At 42.9% G+C, this 23,756-nt stretch overlaps 2 protein-coding genes across 2 annotated transcripts in view; one reads left to right on the forward strand and one right to left on the reverse strand.

The window, feature by feature from the left end:
* KMT2C (lysine methyltransferase 2C) overlaps window positions 1–16,354 on the forward strand; it is a 201,783-nt gene extending 185,429 nt beyond the window's left edge. Inside the window, exons 45-61 of the mRNA XM_050891342.1 lie at window positions 177–389; window positions 841–1,005; window positions 2,292–2,433; window positions 3,219–3,366; window positions 4,228–4,406; window positions 4,502–4,656; window positions 4,845–5,097; window positions 5,693–5,832; window positions 6,784–6,888; window positions 8,778–9,897; window positions 10,906–11,042; window positions 11,223–11,365; window positions 11,630–11,798; window positions 12,719–12,835; window positions 13,483–13,556; window positions 13,966–14,074; window positions 14,338–16,354. Coding sequence (XP_050747299.1) covers window positions 177–389; window positions 841–1,005; window positions 2,292–2,433; window positions 3,219–3,366; window positions 4,228–4,406; window positions 4,502–4,656; window positions 4,845–5,097; window positions 5,693–5,832; window positions 6,784–6,888; window positions 8,778–9,897; window positions 10,906–11,042; window positions 11,223–11,365; window positions 11,630–11,798; window positions 12,719–12,835; window positions 13,483–13,556; window positions 13,966–14,074; window positions 14,338–14,430 — 3,462 coding nt within the window. The 3' untranslated portion in view covers window positions 14,431–16,354. The remainder of the gene's footprint in view (window positions 1–176; window positions 390–840; window positions 1,006–2,291; window positions 2,434–3,218; window positions 3,367–4,227; window positions 4,407–4,501; window positions 4,657–4,844; window positions 5,098–5,692; window positions 5,833–6,783; window positions 6,889–8,777; window positions 9,898–10,905; window positions 11,043–11,222; window positions 11,366–11,629; window positions 11,799–12,718; window positions 12,836–13,482; window positions 13,557–13,965; window positions 14,075–14,337) is intronic.
* Window positions 16,355–19,940: 3,586 nt separating this feature from the next.
* Window positions 19,941–23,756, reverse strand: part of GALNT11 (polypeptide N-acetylgalactosaminyltransferase 11) — a 38,199-nt gene continuing 34,383 nt past the window's right edge. The window contains 2 exon segments of the mRNA XM_050892553.1: window positions 19,941–20,725; window positions 23,020–23,157. Of these exon segments, the coding sequence (XP_050748510.1) occupies window positions 20,594–20,725; window positions 23,020–23,157 (270 nt within the window). The 3' untranslated portion in view covers window positions 19,941–20,593.

Consider the following 23,756-nt stretch of genomic DNA (forward strand, 5'->3'; position numbering starts at 1 on the left):
CAGTACAGCAGTTACAGTTGCCAGTGAGACAGCAAAGTAAACAAACCATAAAATAGTTTGTTATCAATGAGATTTATTATACTATGCATGTTCTTTTAGACTATCATGCAGTAAATTTGAATGAACTGTGTATTAAAATGTCAAAAATTCTGCTTCACTTTCTTTTTTTATACCAGCAAACTGCGGGAAACCAGATGCAAGGTGCATTTGGGTGTAGTAACAGCCAGCTTCAGAGAACAGATGTAGGACCTGAAACCAAGAAACAGAGAAATAAGCGAACTCAGAGGACAGGAGAGAAGGCAGCTCCTCGGTCCAAGAAAAGAAAAAAAGAGGAAGAAGAAAAGCAAGCTATTTACCCTAACGCTGATACATTCATCCAGTTAAAACAGGTAGGCGTACGGATGCTGGGTAATCCATCAAGAGGACACTTGAAAGAGTGGATTTCTCGTGATGGAAATGAAGTTGATCATTAAGTTGAACTTTGAGTACAGGGTGGAGAAAATGAAAACTTCCATAAAACTAGGAAATTGAAAGTTTTGGTTTTATTTCAATTTGGAAGATCTGCTGGCATGGCAGACATTTGGTAGTCTCAAAGCCATGGAGTTCCTGGCAGCTCTGGCAGCCTCTGTGGCTGAACTGGCAGGGAGCTGGAGCTGCAGCTCCAACGGACAGAGGACCACCTTCCTTAACAGAGAGGCCTGTGTTTGACACAGTTTTCTGATAGTGGGTAAATTCCGATTATTTTTTTAAATTAGAAACCACTCTACTGATGTTTGGAGATTTGCAATGCCTCTATGCTATAGTTAAATGAATTTCTAACTTTTTTTTCTTTTAATATAGCAGCTTTCTCTTCTGCCTTTGATGGAACCAATAATTGGAGTGAGCTTTGCACACTTTCTTCCCTATGGCAGCGGCCAGCTAAATGGTGGAAATCGACTTGTAGGAAGTTTTGGTAGTGCTACTCTTGATGGGGCTTCAGATTACTACTCCCAGCTCATTTACAAGGTACGGTTTTAATCTGGATGTCTATTGTGTGCTCTCTGTGGGAAAAGAAGTTAATGACATTATTACTACTGGTTGGTAAGAGTTCCTGCCTTTTATGCAACCAGAAGAAAATAATTTTCTGTTGTTAGACTAGATAGACAGTGCAGTGGTGAAACAGTCACCATTGTTTTACACTTTGAAAGTGGAAATCAGTTCTGGAAACTGTGTTGTAAACTAATTAAAAACTACAAGTATTCCTTTTACAAATAGATGCTAAATAGTGAAAATTGTAATTACAGTTTTATGGAGCAGAAAAGGCTGAATTCTTAGTACTTTGCAAAGTCATTGAAAGCATGAAAGCATTTCTTAATGTCAATTAAATGGGAAATAGACTTTCCTCATTTGTCCACTAAGCCCTAACTAAGAACCTGAGAACTCTGAACAAAATAGACTGTTGACGAGCTAATAACCCACAGAACTTAAAACTCAGTCTCTGAGATCAGAGTGGCAATATTGGGAGAGCAGCAAGGTAGCGAACAGACAGAATCAAATTTGCTGCTTGGCTACCCTAATAAAAAAACTTCAGTAACGTATTAAAAAACAGTGGTGTTTACTCCAGCCTTACATGGCATGTAAGCTGAGAGTGTGACCTAGCAGAAATAGTTGCTGCGGTCAAAAGTGAATAAGAAGTATTAGCTTTGTAGGCATGACTGCAACAAGAACAGATACTGAACTTCTCATGTAATTTTCGTTTAAAATATGGGCAGTTAAGTAAGCCAGTGAGAAGTAGCTTGGAGTGTGAACTTGCAGTATATCTGCTTCTCCATGGTAACTGCTTCAGTGAAAGCTCATCCTGTGCTAAATGTGAGGTAGCTTCCCTTTTAGTGAAAATCGGGTAAGCTGACTTGTTTACGGTGATGGAGAGTCACTGCGGAATAGCGCTGTCAATCTTAACCTCAGACCTTTGCTTAAACTGTAGGAACTTGGGGCTCCCAAACGGTTCCTAAAAATGTTCTTTGTGCTTTTCTCTAAGTAATTTAGCTATATCTTCTTTCAGTAGTGTAATACTCCTCATGTAAAGTATTTCTCTGATAATATCATTGATACAAGAAAGGCAAAGCATTGTGTCTTTTGTGGTAGATACTTTTATGTATTTGGTCACATACTTGAGAATTAACTATCGCTACTTATCAGTGCTTCCTCTGGGTGTAAAAATATGTGAGTGGGTTACACTATCTAGTACTAGAACAAGGCAAGTTTTCACCCTGTGTTCCATGGCTTATTTACGGTTCTTTAATCTCATGCAGCAGAACAATCTGAGCAATCCTCCAACACCCCCAGCCTCTCTTCCTCCCACACCCCCTCCGGTGGCGTGCCAGAAGTTGGTAAATGGCTTTGCAACCACTGAGGAACTTGCTGGCAAGGCTGGTGTGTTAGGAGGTCACGATGGTAAGACTAATATGTATTGTTTCCGCGATAAATGAGTCAAGTTTGTAGCAAATTACAAAATAGATAGCTGGGATGCTTTTCAGTTGCTATAGTCTCCTTTTATAAAAACGGTATGCCTAGATTCTTTAAGGTTGTATTCGTTGTTATCCAGCTTTATTTTACACCAGTATAATGTCAAATGATAGCCTTTTTCCTGTTCCCTTTCAAAAACATGTTGAGAGCTAGAAGCACTCTTAAGAAATGAAAAAGAAAACCTTAAATTTTTTATGTCCGGTATAAGTGACTAACCAGTTAGTTGAGTGAGCTCAAAAGCAGTCTACCCAAAAAGTATCCTAAGCAGGCTTTGCATGTAGTCAGTATGTATTTTCTGATGCTTGTAATTTGGTCAATTAAAATTGCTTTCTATTAAATAAAACTTTATACTGCCTCTTCATAAGGACTGTTCAGTGATTAAAACCCTTTTTTCCAACCTCTTTTCCTTTGCTGTTACAAAGTTGTTGATTTTTTATTTTTTTTAAGTAAAACAAAAATCCTCTCATACTGGCAGAAGGCACACTCAAAAGCCTTCCGAGCCCTTTTTGCTCAAAATTTGCAGGTTTTTGTAAATACGGAGATTAATCGTGAACGGGCAAAAATTTTTGAACTACAAGTGGATGAGAGTGGTGTTACCATCTGCTGTAATGCCTTGGTTGTATAAGGGAGCCACCAATACCCCGATACACAGAATGTATATCAATGGAAGAGCTGTACAGATGTCTCATTGTGCTGTGCGTTTCTGTTTTTAGTTACCAAAGCTCTGGGACCAAAGCAGTTCCAGTTGCCTTTCAGACCACAAGATGATTTATTAGCAAGAGCAATGGCTCAGGGCCCTAAAACTGTGGACGTCCCTGCTTCACTTCCAACACCACCTCACAACAATCAGGAGGAGTTAAGGTAGGCTTTCCTTGACATCTTCAAAAACGTATTTGGAGCAGATTCTGTGATCTTTTAGTAGGAGATGAGACTGGGAAGGTGTGAAGAAACGAAACCCATTGTGCACAGCCGCACAGTGCAGAGAACGTAATGGGATAATTTGTCCTGGTTAACTCTTAGCATTCTGGGTGTAGAGAGCAGCATAGTGAAATAGGTGACTTCTGCCATTGCTAGACTCTACATTCTGTTAAACTGTTAAGAATTCATTACCTTGCTCTCTTGAAAGTGGAAGAAAATTATACAAATTGGTGTTTTTCCTGGAGCAGCACGGTACTGTTGCACCATGACAGTACATGACTGCTGTACCAGACAGCAGTACTCTGCAAGAGTCAGCCTGAAAACTCCCCAGCTCTACTGTTTCTGTTACTGTGTGAGAAATGCTTGCTAGACCGTGAGTCTCCCTACAAAGATCTTCCCTTTTGCCTCCCTTTCACTTGCCTAACCAAAAGTTGGGTGTCTTTGAAGCACTGAAGCCTGTGCGTGGATGAGGGGGCATGGACCGGTGAATACACTTAAACCAGAAAGTTTAAATATTAAATACTAATTTTTTACACAGGTAGATGGAACCATGGGGAACAGATAGTTCTGTGATGGAGCCTGGGCTTTGTTAGTGCCTCTGTTTTTCTTTATGTATCTTTCCCAAGAGACCACTGTGTGCGCTGGAGTATGAGATACCCAGAAGTAATGGCCTACCACGTAATTGCGTTCCATGACTAGTAGCAAGAAGCAAGTTCATTATAGCTCCCTGTCATGATTTATAACTTTGGCTTACCAAAGGTTTGTAGACCATTTCCAAAACAGCTTTTTTGGGTTTTGTTCCAGGGTTCAAGATCACTGTGAGGACAGGGACACTCCTGACAGCTTTGTTCCTTCTTCCTCTCCTGAAAGCGTGGTGGGAATGGAAATCAGTAGGTATCCAGACTTGTCGGTTGTAAAGGAGGAGAACCCAGAACCTGTACCATCTCCCATCATTCCCATCCTGCCTAGCAGTACTGGAAAAGGTGAGACTGCAGCAGAGCGAACAGTTAGAACTAGGCTTTTTTCCTCCATTCATATGTGTGTAGGATTAACATGGTGTATTTCGTTTTATTTTCAGGTTCAGAGGCCAAAAGGAATTACATAAAATCAGAACCCGGTTCAGGAGCATTACCTGGTTCTGGCTTGTTTGCTTCTCAGCTTGGACCATCCCAGAATGGTCCTAAATCTGGCCTTATATCTGTAGCAATTACCTTACATCCCACAGCTGCTGAGGTAAAAGAAATAAGCTTGTATTACCTATATAAAGTACAACAGCAGTCAGTACATTTTATATGTAGTGAATATGAAGGGGTTATAGCGTAGTACAATAAAACAGCTGTTGCAATCTTCTAATAATTTATATTACTATCTTAACTGCCTGTCTGATGAAAACAAAGGTATGTTTTTATTACTGTTTTTAGAACATTAGTAGCGTTGTAGCGGCATTCTCCAACCTGCTCCACGTCAGAATTCCCAACAGTTACGAGGTTAGTAACGCTCCAGATGTCCCATCCTCCATGGCAACCGCCAACAGTCACAGAGTGAACCCATCTATGGAGTACAGGCAACACTTACTACTTCAGGGTCCTCAGGCAGGATCCATGGGACCTGCCAGGATCGTAGGGTCTTACGGACTGAAGCAACCTAATGTGCCATTTCCTGCAAACAGCAATGGTGAGTGGGTATTAATTCTTTTAAGTTTTCAGTACCACAATTTTAACTGAGTCAGTATTAATGCATTTCAGCCTCACAAATTCATGCTCTAGAATGAAATAATTGATTCTTGTTCTAAGTAATACTTTCCTCTTCTTACGTGATCAGTACATGTGGACCTGCTCCTGATGTTGAACCATAACTTAATAGGTCTGATCCATCTCTGATTTCCATTATGTTATCTACGTCACTGTCAGTGAGGTATTTCTTCCAGTAGTTCCCAACATTATTAGGGCTTTTTGTCCAGTCTGATTTTAAATCCATCTTTCAGAGAAGTTGTTCCTATGCTGGAAAACTTGACATAGTTGTTTAAGCGTGCATTTCTATGTTGGTTTAGTTACTCATTTCTTACAGAAGAATGTATTTTTGCCTTGTTGTTCGCACAGTTGGTTTTGGTCTAGTTTAAACAATTTCCCCATCATGATATAGTTTAAAGCTTGCCTTCCATGCCCTATCCAGGAGGATGCTACTCACCTAGACCGCTGAAGAATGCTGTGACTTCTCATAAATTTGGTTTAATCTGATACAGCTTCTAACAGACTTATGTATTTTCTAGGTATAGCTGGCTATAAGGATCACAGTCAGAATATTGCAGAAGGCTCAGCCTTGAGACCTCGATGGTGCTCTCATTGCAAGGTTGTGGTTCTTGGTAGCGGTGTGCGGAAGTCCTTCAAAGACCTGCCTTTCCTTAAACAGGTACTGCAGTGGAAGTATAGTTTCTTGGATGTAATGGTGAATGAGCAAACGAAGGCAACAAAGACCGATACTTGTCATGCCGACTGATACCACTTCCACGTTTCTTTGTAGTCTCCCTTCTATGTGTGTCCTAACTCAGGATGGGACATTCAAGCACATTTGTAGGACAAATAGAAATGTCAAAGTTATTACTTATATAAAATTAATTTCAGTAAATTTCATAAAATCGGTCCCATATATGGCAGCTTCCTAAATTCTGCTGCTAACCTCCTTCCATGACCACTTCAGGGACCCCAATTCAAAAAGAGCTTATTTGTCAGGCAGTGCCATATTGCCATGTCAGGAAGTATTGTAAGAGCAAGAACACTCGTACTTTTTTTGAGCAGGAATCAGATTTCAGTCTCAGTCTCTCATATTTACATTGGGAACTGTCATTCATTCAAAAAGTACCATTGCTCTTTCAGTGAGATTGAGATAACTGTGCAACGAAGGTATATAGTCAAAATTTATAGACAAAAGTGATGGCTTCATGTAGTCAGAAAAGCACTGAATTCCCAGTAATGTTTTGCAGATGGATCAGTAGATAAAACAGTATGATCTGTCTTTGATTAGGCTGAAATGAGACGTTCTTTTGCCATCTAAAGATAAAAGAAAATGGATTTTACTTCGCAAGTGTCCCTATGGAGCAGATGGTTGCATGGTATAGAAGGCTTTATTTTGATTGTTAAACTTCTGTTAAAGGCAAGAAATGCTGGAGAACAAGGTTGTAGGTGGTGGTAACGTTAGATGTCAAATAATCAAGTATTTATATCACAGTATCACTCATTATTTCACAAATGTTCTACAAATGAAGAGTTTCTAGCCAGATTGGAAGACTTGTTTCATTACACTTATTATGTGAAGAATGGTATTAAAATGCACTTCTGATAATCTTCCGTGTTTGATTCCCAGGATTCCCAGGAGGGCTCTGATAAAATGAAGGACATTGTTTTCTGTAGCAACAACTGCTTTGTTCTTTATTCAGCAGCCGTGCAAGCAAAAAACTCAGAGAACAAAGTAAGTGTCAAATGCTGGTGGACCCTAGTGAGCAGAAATTATTGCAGCTATTTTTTGAAGAACAGAAAGGGGGTGAGGGGGAAGTTTGCACTTCATTTTAGAGGTTTATAAATGAATTGCTCTATATTTAGACGTTGAGATTCTAAACCAGCAGCATGAAGTAAAATTCATATTTGCAGAACTTTCTGTCTGACAGCGATGCATGGCAGAACAGTAGCCACCTTTTGCTGTCCTCACAGGCTTTAAAGATGCAGTCTCAAAACAGTAGTCATTTAAGTTCTCTGGGCATTGTACAAAACAATAGATACACCTTTAAGGGCTATATTCTGCATTTTGATTTGGCTTATACAGTAAAAAAAAAAAAAAATTACAGCTGTGCAAATAATAACAGCAAGTTTGCAAAACCACTTTTATTTGTTCAGTGTAACTGGAAGAATACAATCCTATTCCGTTACTTTATTTGGGCAAAGCTGCCATTTTAAAGCATTAATTATCAAAACACTAGTGAAGAGCCTGCTAACTGACGGTGACAAGGAAAAAGAGGTTCTAATTACTGGAGAAAGACATTTTAAGAGATTTGTTCAACTCAAAGTGGAATTAGGCCAGGGATTTTTCTCAGGTGGTCCCGAATAGTGTGCTGTAGTTCTCTACCTACAGACACTGCGAGGGGTATATGACACCTTAGAGAAACGCAGCACTTCCACACAGGGCGTTGTTTCTTGCTATGTCCAGGTTCATTCAGTTTCAAAGGAAGATAAATTTCTCTCTGTTTGTTTAATCATTAAAAGTGGGATAGTCTTCATTCAAGACTAAATGATCCTGCTAAGTTTATTTTCTCACAGATAAATTTTTTTGAGTACTTCTTTTAACTAGCTTGGTTTCTGCTTTTTCCAGTTCAAATGTACCTTTTTTCCCCTAAACCAGCGGACAGAACAGGCCATGTGCTTCATGTATTACCCAATTCATGCTTTCTCATAGTCCTGTATGTACTGTAGAATTTGCAGCCTTCCTTCAAATGCATCCTACTTACTTTTTCAGAAGAAATTTTAAAAAAAAAACAAAACCAAAACAAACCTGGAGGAGAACATAAATGTGTGTACATCCACATCCTTTTAGTGTCCCATGTAGCTCATTTTCACTAGTATTTAAACAGGGTAACATTGCTGCACAAGTGCCTCAGCATGTACATAATTAAGCTAATTAAATGTCATGTTCAGCCTGTTGATGCTTTCGTTTACTCTTTCAAGATTAATCATACAAACCGCATTTAAGCACTTTTTAATCTAAACTTGCTTTGTTGTTCTTGTTTTCTCTCCTTTTTTTTTTTTTTTAACAGATCTCTGCAGGTATAATTCTTGTTTCTGTGACTGAATAGTTAAGTCCTCAAGGTGTATCTAATCTAGAGCACTGTAGGAATTTCCTCCTCACTTGTTTCCAGGAAAAATATGTGGCATTAAGTCCAAATCTTCCCCTTCTACCAAATAACAAGATTCTTACTCTTCAAATTAATTCTGTGACCCATATTTTCAGGTTATTTTGCGTTGTAACAAAACTTTCTAAAAATACCTAAGAACTAAATCTGTCAGTTAGCTCGTCTAGGGCAATTGAGTAATTTTTCATTCAAAACCTGGACAAAGGATTGTTTGTGCTTCCTCTTCTGTATTAAAGGGCACCACGTCCTAGGTTGACTGGGAGAACTTTTGTGCTCCGTATGCCCGCACAAGCTGTGGTAACACGGGTCAGGGTAACTTCCATCTTTCTGTTGCTGCATCATGATTTTAGGCATCCTGAGTAGCCTCTTCCGTACTGACCTGACAATGTTTTCAAGATACATTTAATGGTTAACGGTTTGGGATTTTTTTCTTAAGAGTTTTCTGTTGATTTCGCAGGAATCAGTTCCATCTTTGCCGCAGTCGCCGATGAAGGAGAGGCCGCCTAAAGCATTCCATCAGTACAGCAACAACATCTCCACTTTGGACGTCCACTGTCTGCCTCAGCTGCAGGAAAAAGTTTCTCCACCATCATCACCCCCCATCATGTTCCCCCCTGCATTTGAAGCAGCCAAGGTAGAGGCAAAACCAGATGAGCTTAAGGTAACAGTGAAACTAAAACCTCGGTTAAAAGCAATACACAGTAGTCTTGATGACTGTCGGCCTCCAAGTAAGAAATGGAAAGGAATGAAATGGAAAAAGTGGAGCATTCAGATTGTGATTCCTAAAGGATCATTCAAACCTCCTTGTGAAGAAGAAATAGACGAATTTCTTAAAAAACTGGGCACAACCCTTAAACCAGATCCTGTGCCTAAAGACTACAGGAAGTGTTGCTTCTGTCACGAGGAAGGTGATGGATTAACTGATGGACCAGCAAGGCTTCTTAACCTGGATTTAGACCTTTGGGTCCATTTGAACTGTGCTCTTTGGTCTACAGAAGTCTACGAGACACAAGCTGGTGCCTTAATAAATGTGGAACTAGCACTGCGAAGAGGCTTGCAAATGAAATGCATGTTTTGTCACAAAATGGGTGCCACCAGCAGTTGTCACAGGTTAAGGTGCACCAATATTTATCACTTTACCTGTGCCATTAAAGCACAATGCATGTTTTTTAAAGACAAGACCATGCTTTGCCCCATGCACAAACCAAAGGGAACTCATGAGCAAGAACTTAGTTACTTTGCAGTCTTCAGGAGGGTCTACGTTCAGCGTGATGAAGTGCGGCAGATCGCTAGCATCGTTCAGCGAGGAGAACGTGACCACACTTTCCGTGTGGGAAGCCTGATTTTCCATGCCGTTGGTCAGCTGCTGCCACAGCAGATGCAGGCCTTCCACTCCTCAAAAGCACTCTTCCCCGTGGGTTACGAGGCCAGCCGGTTGTACTGGAGCATGAGATACGCAAACAGACGCTGTCGCTATCTCTGTTCGATTGAGGAGAAGGATGGGCTTCCATTATTTGTCATCAAGGTTGTGGAGCAAGGCCACGAAGATCTGGTCCTTACTGACACAACACCAAAAGGTAAATTTTGTGAACTAAGATCATGACTTTTGTGGGTTTGCCATTTGTTTTGTTACTACTGATACCTGTGGTATGATAAATGTTTCAAATAAATGTTGCAGACACTGTTCTAATGTAACGTTTATACTGAGCTTCCAGGGCCCGTTTTTAATATCATGCTATGAAGACTGAGGACACCTTTGAAGAAATTGTAGTAGCTGCAAATAAGAAGACTTGATACAGGTTCACAGGGGAGACCCAAGACTGAGTATTGAAAATGAATTAAAATAGTAGGAATGTCAGCGTAGGTTTCCTTTCATGAAAAGTGACTTTGTTTAAATACGATACTATTACTCAGTTATCTTCACATCAGCTGTGCTGAAGTTAGTAAGAATAAAAAGACGGTTGAGTTGACCACGTTGCTCTCAGGGCAGGTAACGTTGCCTCTGGCAGGGTGAAGAAGAATACATTAGACCATAAACGTATGGGCAGGTCTTAGGAACACGGCACGTGAATGTGCACGTGGCCTGTAATGCTCTGGGTCTTAACCCCTTCGTGCTGCGGGTGCTGATACGCTCAGCCTCGCTCTCTCCAGTCAAACCACTGCCGGGGGAATTGCCCACATAGAACTGAGAGCTGACTATAATCAATCAGTGGAAATAGAATATATAGTTTATTTTCAGAAAATTCTACTTTGTGCAGGTTTTCTCAGGAGAATCTGTCTGTTATTGTTGTCAGAGGACTGAAAGTTTCCATGCTGTGAATACTAAAAGCTTCGTTGCCGAGAATCAAGGGTGCAGTAGAAGCGTCGTGCTTGTTTGGGATTTGTTCAGGAAAAAACAACAACTCGCCAAGTGGTTCTGCGCTTCACTCTTTAAACACTGGCCTGTTTGTGTATGCAACCAACAACAAAATGCTGTTTCAGTATGGGTCTCTGGTTCCTGATATCCTCAGGCATTCATTTTAAAACCAGTACAATAGACTTTCATTTTTTTGATCACTGTAATTCTTTCCCGTATGGTTGTGTAGGTGTGTGGGATAAAATCTTGGAGCCCGTTGCTTCTGTTAGAAAAGAATCTGAAATGCTCCAGCTGTTTCCCGGCTATTTGAAGGGTGAAGACCTCTTTGGTTTGACAGTCTCTGCAGTGGCCAGGATTGCTGAATCGGTGAGTCTTCACCATCCCAGGTCCTGCTGGATCACCCCAAATTGTCGGATCTCTCATATACGCATGAGAAGGGGAGCAGGAAGCAGTGTGGCAAAGTAAATATTTGGTTACACATGATTAACATATAATTACTTGCATCTTTTTTTTTTTTTTCTTTTTGTCTGTTTTTTTTTTTTGCAGCTGCCAGGGGTTGAGGCCTGTGAGAACTACACTTTCCGCTATGGCCGAAACCCCTTAATGGAGCTCCCTCTTGCTATCAACCCCACGGGCTGTGCCCGTGCCGAGCCTAAAATGAGTACCCATGTCAAGAGGTTTGTGTTAAGGTATTTTGTTTTAATTTCACATAGTACAGCCCAGGGTTTATAGGCTGCTTAGGGTTATTTGTGCTTTCGTCTGCTGCTTACAAACCCTGTCGTCTTTGGCTGTGTATGTGCATGCCCAAATCAAAGGAATTGCTTTGTTGTCTATGCTAGCTGGCTTTAAGTGTCTGTATGTCTGAAAGAATTTTTAAGGGGTTTTGTGGCTCTTTTCAGAGAAATCTTCAGTTTTTCTTGTATTCTTTCCTGTTATATGCCCAATTCCTACAGGCCTCACACCTTGAATAGCACCAGCACATCGAAGTCATTTCAGAGCACAGTTACGGGAGAACTGAACGCGCCTTACAGTAAGCAGTTCGTCCATTCCAAGTCCTCTCAGTACCGCAAAATGAAAACTGAATGGAAGTCCAACGTGTATCTAGCTCGCTCTCGTATTCAGGTCCGTTCTCATTTTAGGAAATGTATATTTAAAAAATGTACTTACACTTTTATTTCTATCTATTTTATATATAAATTTTATATTTTTATATATTTTATCTATAAATATTTATATAAAATTTCTATTAAAAAATTGGAACTAAAGCTATTGCAAAATTCCTTCAAGTCTCGTCCCAAAATGGGCAATTTTTGTGTGGCAAGTCACTTCTATAGATTTATCTTAAGTGAGATTTCTTTCTAATTGTTGTAAATATCTTAAAAATTCATTTGTTACAGTCATCTAGAAAAAAATTTATTTCAAGTTTTGGGTGGTTTTTTTTTTTAGCATATTTCTCAAAAACTTAGTAAAACTTAATAAAAATACAAATATACAGTGGAAGTATGACATGCTCAGACCAAGCTGAGTAAAGCGGTATGAGACGCGCATGAAGAGTTCAATACTTGTTTGCATTTGTAAGAAATTCGTCGCTTTATGTAATTCTGTTGGTGGTTTGCTCCACAGACTATTTAGCAAAAGCTTTGCAATTAATCTCGCTGTGTATGAACACAGTTGTTGTTTATTTTCAGTTGGACTTAACTGTGCTGTTGTGTTCCTGTTAGGTTTCTCCGTTCTAGTAAGGCCCACTTTATTTTTCAGTGACTTGATAATCTTTACCCAGTCAGGTGTCAGAGGTATCAGAGAAGCTTTCTCACCTAGACAGAAGCCAAGTACGTTTTCTTGCATCTTAAAAATTCAATGTAAAGCTGGGTTCTGCATCTCGGCTGTTACACCACCAGTTACTTGTCTGTGCTGCTTCATTCTTTCCGAGTTGTTTATTTTTCACATGATTTTCTGCAGGAACGGTTTTGGGGCACGGTGAGGAACACAGTGTAAATGTAAAGTTATTACAGAATTCTAAATCACAACGTATTTTTTTGTAGGGCCTGGGCTTATACGCTGCTAGAGACATTGAAAAGCACACTATGGTCATTGAATATATTGGAACTATTATCCGGAATGAGGTAGCAAACAGGAAGGAGAAGCTTTATGAATCTCAGGTATGGGTCGTGTTCGTTCACGGCTTCTTTCCTCTTCCCCTTTCAGACGCTCATACACCAAAACAAATGCTGTTCTTCTATTTGATGAATTCAGGTCCCCTGATTTCTGTTTTCTGCTGTGCTATAAATGCCGTAGGCTAAAAATATAACCAGAGGAGTCTACAGTGTTTCTTATCAAAGGATCAGAATATTTAAATGTTTAATAAATCTCACAGCACCCTGGCCAGGTAGGTAATACATATCTTAGGTCCCGGAGGACAGAGAGCGCTCTGACAGAGATGTCAGAACCTCAGTTTTTAATGAGAACTTCTTTAAACGTAAAGCAACTTCCATTGCGTAACTCAGTGGTATTGTAACAGTTAGTACGTATTTGTGAAGCACTTCGAGATCCTCGATGAAAGGCAGTACAGAAGCTGTTACGGAAGTATTAATTCGCCAGAGATGTATGTTCATGACCCATCCATTCCCTCACAAACCAGTGAGGGTAAGGGCAGTATGGGACTCGCGCATTCCCTCGTGAGCCAGCGGGCAGTGTCTGATCCTGAATGCAGGAGGACACTCGGAGGTAACCCGCGTTGCTGCTTCGTTTTAATCACTGGCAATTACGTAAAATCTACAAGAGTCTTTTTTCCAATTCTGTTTTTCAGAATCGCGGCGTGTACATGTTCCGCATTGACAATGACCACGTCATCGATGCCACCCTGACGGGAGGTCCTGCAAGGTGGGTGGCTCTGGAGAGATCTCTGACCTCGTTCTGGCGAGTCATCCGCGTTCCCCGGCCTGGGGCTGTTTGTGAGGGCCTCAAGTTTGTGGTTTTCTCAATGGTTTTTGTTCTCTGGGCTGGTACATTCAGTCTTCGGACTGTTCCGTTGAAATAATGTTGTCTTTTTCATTAGCTTCGCTCCTCTATGATTATGTTTCATGGCAGCTATGAAGAACGAATGGAAATTCTTTTTAACGCTTGATTTTTTTGACATTTTCTAGGTAAAGAAACAAGTACAGAGTAATATAGTTGTATCTGGACAGTCAGTGCGCCCCTGAAGCTAAGGTCATTGTAAGGTTTGGTTTCGATTTGCCTCAAGGGATGCATTTTCTTAAAAGGTTACCTTTTTCAAACTCTGTTCTCCTAGGTATATCAACCATTCGTGTGCACCTAACTGCGTGGCTGAGGTGGTAACTTTTGAGAGAGGACACAAAATTATCATTAGCTCCAGCAGGAGAATCCAGAAAGGGGAGGAGGTAGGGCCTTCTCTTTTGCTTTTCCTTACCTGTTGCTGCTTGCGTTCATTTCTCGATACTTAGGGGATTTCTACGGCGAGTAGCACAACTTGTTTGTGCTAGGCTGGGGGAGAGCGACATTTCCCTTCCCCTCTTCCCTTTTCAGTCTCGCCGGTTCCTACCAGTGCAACCTCTAGCGTATTTTGCTGTTTAACCTGGAGGTACAAGGAAAGCCGTGGTAAATCCCACTCGGTCCGTAACCATTCTCCTGCATCTTCTTCCAGCTTTGCTATGACTATAAGTTTGATTTTGAAGATGACCAGCACAAGATTCCATGTCACTGTGGAGCTGTAAACTGCCGAAAGTGGATGAACTAGAATGCATTCCTTGCTGTCTTTGAGGGTTGCTTGTCCCTAGGAAGAAGTGATTCACATTTTGATTTTGTCGACGGAAAATTGTTGCCTTTTTGAAGGGGAAAAAAATGAAAAAAATCACTTCTGGAAGTACAGATTTCTACTCAAGTATTTAAAAAGGAAAAAAAAAAAAAAGAAAAAAAACCCAAACCACAAGCGCCAGAAGCAAGCCGGCAAAATCTGAAGCGAACTTTCCAGACGCATGGAGGTTAAACTGAATTAACAGAATGGTCCAGCACTTTTGTTTTTGAGCTCACTAAGGAGAAACTGTTTAACTTGGGCAAAGAACTGATGGCTGACCTGCGGGAGTGCAGGTGGGCATATATGAATGTAAGACTGAAATCACCAGCGAAAGGGAGAAGTCCAAAGTGCTGGCCACAGCCTTATTTGATAAAGGGGCAGGCCCTCTAATTAAAGAAAAATTTTAAATAAAAGTAGACACCACTGAACAAGGAATGTACTGAAACGACTTCCTTAGGGATAGAGCTAAGGGAAAAAATAACTTGCACTAAAATACATTTAAATACTTGATTCCATGAGTCAGTTTATTGTAGTTTTTGATTTCTGTAAAATAAGAGAACCTTTTTGTATTTATTATTGAATAAGTGAATGAAGCTATTTTTAAAAAGAAAGTTAGAAGAAAGCCAAGCTGCTGCTGTTACCTGCAGAACTAACAAACTCTGTTACTTTGTACAAAAGTGTAAATATTTTGAGAAAAAAAAAATACAGTATAAAAATAGTTATTGACCAAATGCTACCAGACTCTGCAGCAGTTCGGGTGCTTATTATAAAACGTCAATAGGGATGTTACAATATGATCTCACGTATTCACAGACACGCGATTACGCCTCCGGAATAACCAAAATCTCAGTTTAAAGAGAGAGGGGGTTTTATGTTGAAAGCAGTCTCAACTGTGGTCTTAGGAGAATTTTTTTAAGTAAACCTTAAGCCTGGTAAGGGCCTGTATATTACAACTCTGACTTTTGTAGATGTTTGGGTAATTTAGATTAATTTTATTTGTATTATATTGTTGCATCCCTATTTCTTAAGTCAGGTTTTTTGTGCTTACAATTTGTGATAACTGTGAATAACTGCTAAAACCACCCAAAATAGAGGCTGGACGTTGGTTTTCTTTCTTCAGCAAAAGTAGTCAAGATTAGGTGACTGTTCAGCCTACATTAAATCATGTAAACAGCATAGAATCATGTAGTTGGAGCTTAAGTCTGATATGATAGCCTTCTTAAAAGGAAAACAAGGAAAAAAATTAGATGTAATGTGCTTGCAGCTGCAGGACTCTGGCAATAGGGGTTTGGAAAATGTAATTTAAAGATGTGTTTGTATGGATTGTTTTTGTTTACATTTCTTTAAAAAAATAAACACTGTTTTGTGTTTGCTTGTAGAAATTTAATCAGCATTTTGAACCAGGTTAGCTTTTTATTTTGTACTTAAAATTCTGGTACTGACACTTCACAGGCTAAATATAAAAAAAAAAAAATGAAGTTTTTTTTTTTTGTGTGCACAATTAAAGTGGACTGTAAACTGTTGGTATATTCAGTAATACAGTTCTGAACTTGTAATGTATATGGCATGATGTATTTTTATCTTACAGAATAAATCAATTGTATATATTTTTCTCTTGATAAATAGCTGTATGAAATTGTTTCTTGAATATTTTTCTTCTCTTGTACAATATTCCAACATCCTACCAGTATTTGTCCTACAGTTTTTTCTGTTCTGTATAATAGTATCTAATGTTGGCAAAAAAAATACAAAAACAACACAAAAAAAAGAATTTTTTGAAGTATACAGAGTGTTATGGGTTTTGGAATTTGTGGAAACAGATTTAGAAGATCAGCATTTACAAATAAAAATATTTTACATCTATAAATTACATCCTCCGGTTTTCATTTGAGGTGTCTGTTTTCGACTTCTTTCAGGATTTCAGTGTCTGCTTCCATCAGCGAGAAGCGTTTGCGTTCCCCTCTTCTCCAATGCAAGCTGCACCCTGAATTGTACACTGTTACCATGTCCTCAGCACCCACCAGATACCATTCCCTGCAATCATGTTCTCCCCAGAAAATCTACAAAAGATGCAAAAAAAAAAAAAAAGAGGAAATACTATATTCTGCTTGTGCTGGCTTTGGCTGGGATCGAGTTAATTTTCTTCACAGTAGCTAGCATGGGCTATGGTTTGGATTTGTGCTGGAAACAGTGTTGATAATTCAGGGATGTTGTCATTATTGCTGAGCAGTGCTTACACAGAGTCAAGGCCTTTTCTGCTCCTCACCCCACCCCACCAGCGAGGAGGCTGGGGGTGCACAAGAAGTTGGGAGGGGACACAGCTGGGACAGCTGACCCCAACTGACCAAAGGGATATTCCATACCATATGACGTCATGCTCAGCCTATAAAGCTGGGGGAAGAAGAGGGAAGGGGGGACATTCGGAGTGATGGCGTTTGTCTTCCCAAGTAACAGTTACGCATGCTGGAGCCCTGCTTTCCTGGCGATGGCTGAACATCCACTGGCCGATGGGAAGTGGTGAATGAATTCCTTGTTTTGCTTTGCTTGTGTGTGCAGCTTTTGCTTTACCTATTAAACTGTCTTTGTCTCAGCCCATGAGTTTTCTCACTTTCACCCTTCCAATTCTCTCCGCCATCCCACCTGGGGGGATGAGCAAGGGGCTGTGTGGGGTTAAACCATGACACTGCTGCAGTGAGCTTGCCCGACACCAGAGACATTTCTATTGAGACCTCAGTACCAGGTCAAGGCTAAAAAAGGGCTCCAAGATCTATTGCAGAGAAGTGGGAACCAGCCAGGCCAAAGCTGTTCTCGAGTGTTACTTACTGCTGTCAGGCACTCTGGCTGCTGGAAGGCAAAGCTGCCTGCCCAGGGCCCAAGCACGTCTGGTGTTGGCGTTCAGGCTGAGCCTAAGGCGGGTGGTGAGCTCGCAGCACAGCCCAGGGCTTGGCTGCTGGACCAGCGGCTGGTTGGGCACCTTGTGTGGAGCTGCGCTTCGCTCCTGCATGCCCACCTCGGCCCTGGCCCACGTACACGGGTTAGCGCAGGGCAGGCCAGCCTCAGAAACATGAGAGAAATGAGCCACGAAGCTGCTGTCGGCCACACTCGCTACCAACTCCGTGAGTCATTGAGAAGAAAATATTTGACAGAGAGAGAGGCTAAAAAAGCAGTCCCAGGCACAGTTTCTTTACAAATAATAAATTCTCAGTAGGACAATGGCAAACTGAGCGCTGCGACAGCTTGCTTATAACCCGCGATCAGGCTTCTCCTCCTGTGCTTCCTGGTCAGCCAAATTCCAAAGGGTCAGCTGTGAGCAGTCACTCAAATACAGGAAGAAAACTCTGAATTTCCACCTCATCGCAGGCAGCCCACGCGGGGCCTAGCTGAGAACAATCAACTGACTGAGGACTGGGGGTTCACAGAAAAGATTTCTAACCCTCGCTTGTTCCAATTTTGCACGTGATGACCTGGCTGCGCGGCCGCAGCACGGAGCAGATACGGCTTTGGCCAAAAATCGGTCACCGCAGAAACAACTGACGCCGTCCAAAATGCCATCGCCTCCATCTGTTCCCAGAAACTGGCACTGGTGCCTAGGTCCCGGCAGTGGCTGGGCACGCGGAGGCAGCCAGCCCGGCCCCACGAATTCTGCCTGAAGGCACAGGCCCACGCGCACAGCGCTGCAAACATGGGTATCGCTAACTTAAAAAAATTTAAAAAAAAAAAAAAAAGGGTGTACTACTTATATAAGAGTGAGGTAGAATATTTATCTTCTTTACATTAGGGAACAATCCAGCTGCAACTCGGTGGTCCATCAATTCTACATTCTTGTCTGTTACTGCAGGCTTAAAGACCGCGTGTATTGAGCTGTTCTTGACAGCAGCCTCCAAATCTCCTCACCGGGAGCAAAAGGTCAAAAATTCGCTGTGGCAGCAGATGCAGACCATAAATAAAGCAAGCTTCTGCTTTGCCTGTTTGAGGATTTGTTCATTTTTTAATTTTTTTTTAAAAAAGACAACATAAAGGCCACAGAAAAAAAGGCAGAGCAAGGCTACTGCACAGCCAACTGGACAGCCAAAACAAGTGTCACGGCCTACAGGAAAGCCCGGCACACAGCTGGGAGCAGCTGTCCCAGCACCTGCTGCTGCTGCGCACTCACTCGTGGGAGCAGTCGAGGTTAATCACACAGGCATAAACGAAGCTGCAGCCCATCCTTTCACCCCCAGCAAGGACTGGAATTAATTTCACACACCACAGCCACCCAGGCGTCCCCCCGAGGAAGCCGGTATTTGCGTAAGGACAGGCAGGACAAACCCGCTCTCGCGCTGCCGGCACGCTGCGCCAGCTGGTTTTACGCCGCCCTGGCTGCCGCTGAAAGGGTTCGGCTGGAGGCCGCTGTGAGCTGACAGCCTGTGAATCTCTCCCAGCCCCAAAGGCCGGGCAGCCCCACACGGCCCTGCAACAGCGATCTGGGAACCGACTTCAGGACTCTGGGTGCCTCTACAAGGGCCGCCTGACCCAGCGAGGCGCGCAGCACGGGCCTCAGCTGACCTACGGCTGCGGAAGGGGGCTGGCGTTGTTTTTAGAGACTTCTTGGTAGGAAGGAACTTGGCTGGTGTCAAACTTAATTATTCCCATTGTAACGCTTTATCTGGAAGAACTTTCACTTCAGACTATTGTTCTGGTTTACAATTAAAACCTACTTACCTGGTTCCTCCCCACCCGTGACTCACTGCTTCCGCAACTGATGAAGGAGGCAAGGGACCGCTCTTACCTGCGCGTTTTCTTCCTCTTGCTTTTCTCTCTTGCTTTTTCTTTTCTCCTCCCAGGGTGACCGCCCTGGCAGACGGCTGAAGGACCAAACGCAATCTGTCACAAGTGAATCTCTCCTCTTTGCAGGAAGACGTGGGTCTATAATTACTCCAACATTATCGTTATTTGCCTCACGCTGCCCAAAATGTCAATTACTGGATGCCGAGTATTTGTGCAGTTGGAAAATGTTGCTGCTGCCTAAGCGAAAGGGCAAGGCTGTCCTGGCGCTGCCGACGTTTGAACTGCACGCTTCCCAGGGAAGGCAGGTCGCTGCGGCGTGATAAACAAGGCCAACGTTGCTAAGAAAAAACACGCTGGGTAAGAACAGCTTTTCTCTTCTGCAGCAGCTTCCACGCACTGAAGCAGCATCCAGGGCTGAGGCAGGAAGTCAAAGAAAGGTAAATAGTGAAATAAATGAACTTGGGAAGGGAAACAAGAGGGAAAAAAGCGAAGACAGAAATTATCTGTCAAACCTTCCAAGACGTGAGAGAGGGAGAAAGAGCCAGCTGTGAAGAAAAGGGAGTGAAAACAAGGGAAGACCCAAATTGTGTGACCATTGGTTTGCATCAGTCTCTAAGTTGGTGCTTTCTGGTCCAGCAGCTACAAAGAGTAAGGCCATACAGATTAATAAAAAAATGATACTTTATTTTAAATGCAGCTACTGTCATGAGTCATCAAAATAGACTTTGTAATAGTTACTTTGTTTTAAATATGAGGTGACAAATGACAGCTAAGAATTTAAACTATATGAGATGTCCTAAAATTGTAAATTAAAAGAACTAAATTTAAATATTACAAATGGTAATTTTCAGAAGATAAAAGGGAATAAAAATATTTTCCAGAAAAAAGTAAAATAATTTGGCCAGTAAAACCACACTAAAAACGTAAATTAATGAGATACTGCACATGAAATACTTGAAGAGGACTCCTTTCTGTCATTGTCATTTAAAAGATCCACAAAGCTAAAATCTCACAATTTAAATTACATTGCTCTAATAATTTCTCTTACTTAAAAACAGTTCAATAATCCAGGATAATCCAAGGAACCGCTGATAAATTGCACTTCTGCATGTTGTTCTGCAGCGGGGCTGCTGCTACATCTGACCAGGGACCGGTGACCACCTGGACCTTCTCATGCAGACAGCTCTTCATAGCAGAGTATTTCTAAAGGGTCCTTGCAATGGTTGTGCCGGGCGTAGCAGCTAAGGGCTCCTCGCAAAGCCCTCCAGAATGACTTAAAATCATGGCTGAAGGGGAATCAGGTCTTGGCTTAACACTTCGCAGCCGCATCCTCGCTGTCTCAGCTCTCAAAATGCCACTGTTGAGGAAGGGACCCATCACAGATGGCCATGGTCACGTACCCTTTGTGGCTCAGTGGATCTACCACCTTCATGCACTGCCCCACGGAGACCTGGTAGAGGCGGTTGGTTTTCTAGAGGAGAGAGAAAGCCAGATGGGATTTATTTATTAAAACTTCTGTTCCACTCCACTGTCAAACTGAAGCCAAAACTGATGCTTAAGGGGAGGGGATGCTCCTTTCTGACAGATGAGCCTTTCAGCACCCTCTCTGACACACCGGACCCACAGCAGCACCATTTAAAAGCCGGAGTACAGCACACCCCGTAACGACGTTCAGACCTTGAAACGAAGGCTCCCACATCCTTACAGGGACCCAGTTTGGATTTTGTTGACACCATAGTGTCTTAATGAGGCGGAGGGACGATCGAAGCCGTTCCCCAGCACTCAGCAAAGAGGGAGCCCACAAGGCTACAGTGCAGCACAGCCAGGTCCCTGCTCTGCACCCGGCCAAGCCTTAGCAATGCCACTGCCCTCAGCGCCCACGTGCCGGGGAGCTGCCACACAGCGTGACAGGCCTCTCGTGCGTGGGGGGTCCCAGTAACTGGGGCAAGGCCAAAGCCTAGTCAAGTGCGAGAAGGAAACATTCTTCTCCTCTTTTTTTTCCCCCAGAGGACCCTGTCATCTCCCCCCACTAACAGCTTGTTGCCGCTGCTTTGGGCACTTTGGGGGCCCCTTTTCTGTCTGGAAAGGGCGCTCTGCACAGCCTCAGCAGCTCCCATGGGCAGCAACCTCCTGCTCTCCTGCATCGAGGGAGCAGACACATGAGAACAGCCGCAGCGGGCTCTGTGTCACTGCTTATGGCCATAAACAGATGCCCAGTGAAGCAGGAGAACGCGGCAAGAATACACAACACTCCTCCAGAATACCCCCCCAGTCTGAGTCTCGTACTGTAACCGACAGTGCACAGTTGGCCTTTCTCTGTACCAGTGACTCACACACCTGAAGTATTTCCCCTTGCTCCCACAAGTCTTCACTTATCTAAAGAGTCCCAGCCTGCTCACATATTCCTCCTGTGAAAGGTGTCCCACACCTTCGATTTGCCCTGCCACCCATCTCTGAACCTGCTCCAGCCCTTATTTAGCCTTTCTGAGAGGAGGCAACCAGCACGGGCAGTACAGGCAAACTACAATGGTGTGATGACATTCTTCGGCTTTAGTTCCTATTCCTTTCCCAACCAATCCTAATATTTGATTCGCTTCCTTTTGTCGTTGATCATTAACAAGCACCAGTCTGACACTGCTACAGAGCCACCTCCCGCACCCCCAGTGGCAATGGCCAGCTCAAAGCCCGCGTTTCACACATGAAGCCCAGATTCTCCTCCACCACCACCACCACAGGTATCACCTAACAGTTACATGCATTGAATTTCAACAGCCGTTCTCTCAGTCTTATAAAATCTTTGTCCGCTAACTCAAGCTGAAGAACCCTGAATAATCTCTTAGCAGCAGCAGAATTTTTCAGCTCACTGCTCCCACCACCATTTGCAGCTGTGGCTGTGGCACTGCTGGTGCAAGCATCAGACACACACAACCCTGGGCTCCCGTGGTATCTGCCTCTGTATCTCCAAACCATCCTGGACTGCAACAGCCTTCCTTATGTGACTCCACTTAAGAACTCGCGCTGCCAGCGAGCATCATGGTATGAACACAAGACAGTTCAGGCAGAGCTGTCCTGGAAGCACAACAGGCAGTTCTGGCAGCGCCCTCCTCTTTGTTCAACGATGTTTGTACTACGGACTCACTGCTATGCTGAGGGCATGTGAGGGGGCTGCCTCTGAGTTAATACCCAGGAGCCAAATCTCATGTGTGTGCAGCACTAGCTCAGTTCTGTGAAATCGGCCACTCCAGACTCTAAACGATTAAACTGTCGAGATGCAGTTATAGGGCAGAAGCAACCACGAAAAACCTCCTCTCTCAATCCTCTGCTCTGCCCTGTGCTTCTTCAAGCACTAAGCAGAAGTCACCATGTGGACTGCTCCTGTCTCCCAGTCTCGCAAACACAACAAAGAGTGGCGGGCTGGATTTTGTTCTCTCTGGCACATCCCTGTGAGCCACAGTGCTGCGGGTGGCTGTGACAAGCAGAAAAAAAGGCTAAATAGAGCTGCAGAAACCTTCCTATGTTGCAAAGGGCCTGCATGTCCCAGAGCTCAGCAAAAGTCTTATTCAGGCTGAGATGCAGCCACCAAAGCCCGTGCAACTTTTGTACAGGCTGCTTAGACTGTGGGCTGGGCCTAGTACAGTACAATTGACTTGGTACATCTGAGGTTTAGTCATAATTAAACTCAACCCTGATGTCCTGTTAGTGCTATCGTCACTTATTGAGATGTTAATTACAAGCAACATGCTATATGCCAGCCATTCCACTTACCCCGAATGTCCACTGCTGTGAGCCGCCGGACCCATGGCATTTCATGAGACGAGGTGGATCAGATGAGCGAGTTTCCGAAACATCCAAGCAAAGGAGATTATTTAAAATCAGCTCATGATCTTCATTATAAATCCAGACCTGACAGAGAAGACAGACAGACATTTATCCCAGTGTTTCAGGGCAGGTGCCTTGCATCTTTTGTTCAGCTACAGAGGTGGTCCTTTGGCATCTGGATGTCAGAGATGTGCCTTGCAATGCTCGCTGCCTTTTTGCTGCCTTTTTTCCTGCAACTGAAACGCAGCTGCAGTGCTCTATTGCCTTCCCAACATCATACAGTGTTAGCCGACGCAGAGGCACTAAAAGGACTGATTGTGATTCTGCCCTGTAACTAGCATATTTAAAATTAAGCAGCCCCCATATGTTCCTCCTGTCCAGGCAGCTAGACAAGACAACACGACAGGCAAGCAGTGGATCTCCGAGCAGGTGACCAGCCGCTCTCTGAGCAGTCATTAAGCCAGGCAGTACATCTCCTTATCCAAAGATGATCCTTTAGTCATGAAGGAGGGGCTGGTGGATTGCCTCAGCTCCATGTAGGGAGCCAGCATGGGGACCAGAGGAGGATACTGGGTGACAGCAGGTGGCCCAAGAGCTGTGGGGAAGCAGCTTGGCAGGCACGCAAGGCCAAAAGGGATCTCCAATCTTCTTTGAAACTGCTGCATTTATCCATAAACACATAG

Source organism: Gymnogyps californianus, chromosome 2, assembly GCF_018139145.2.
Source record: "Gymnogyps californianus isolate 813 chromosome 2, ASM1813914v2, whole genome shotgun sequence".
NCBI lineage: Eukaryota > Metazoa > Chordata > Aves > Accipitriformes > Cathartidae > Gymnogyps > Gymnogyps californianus.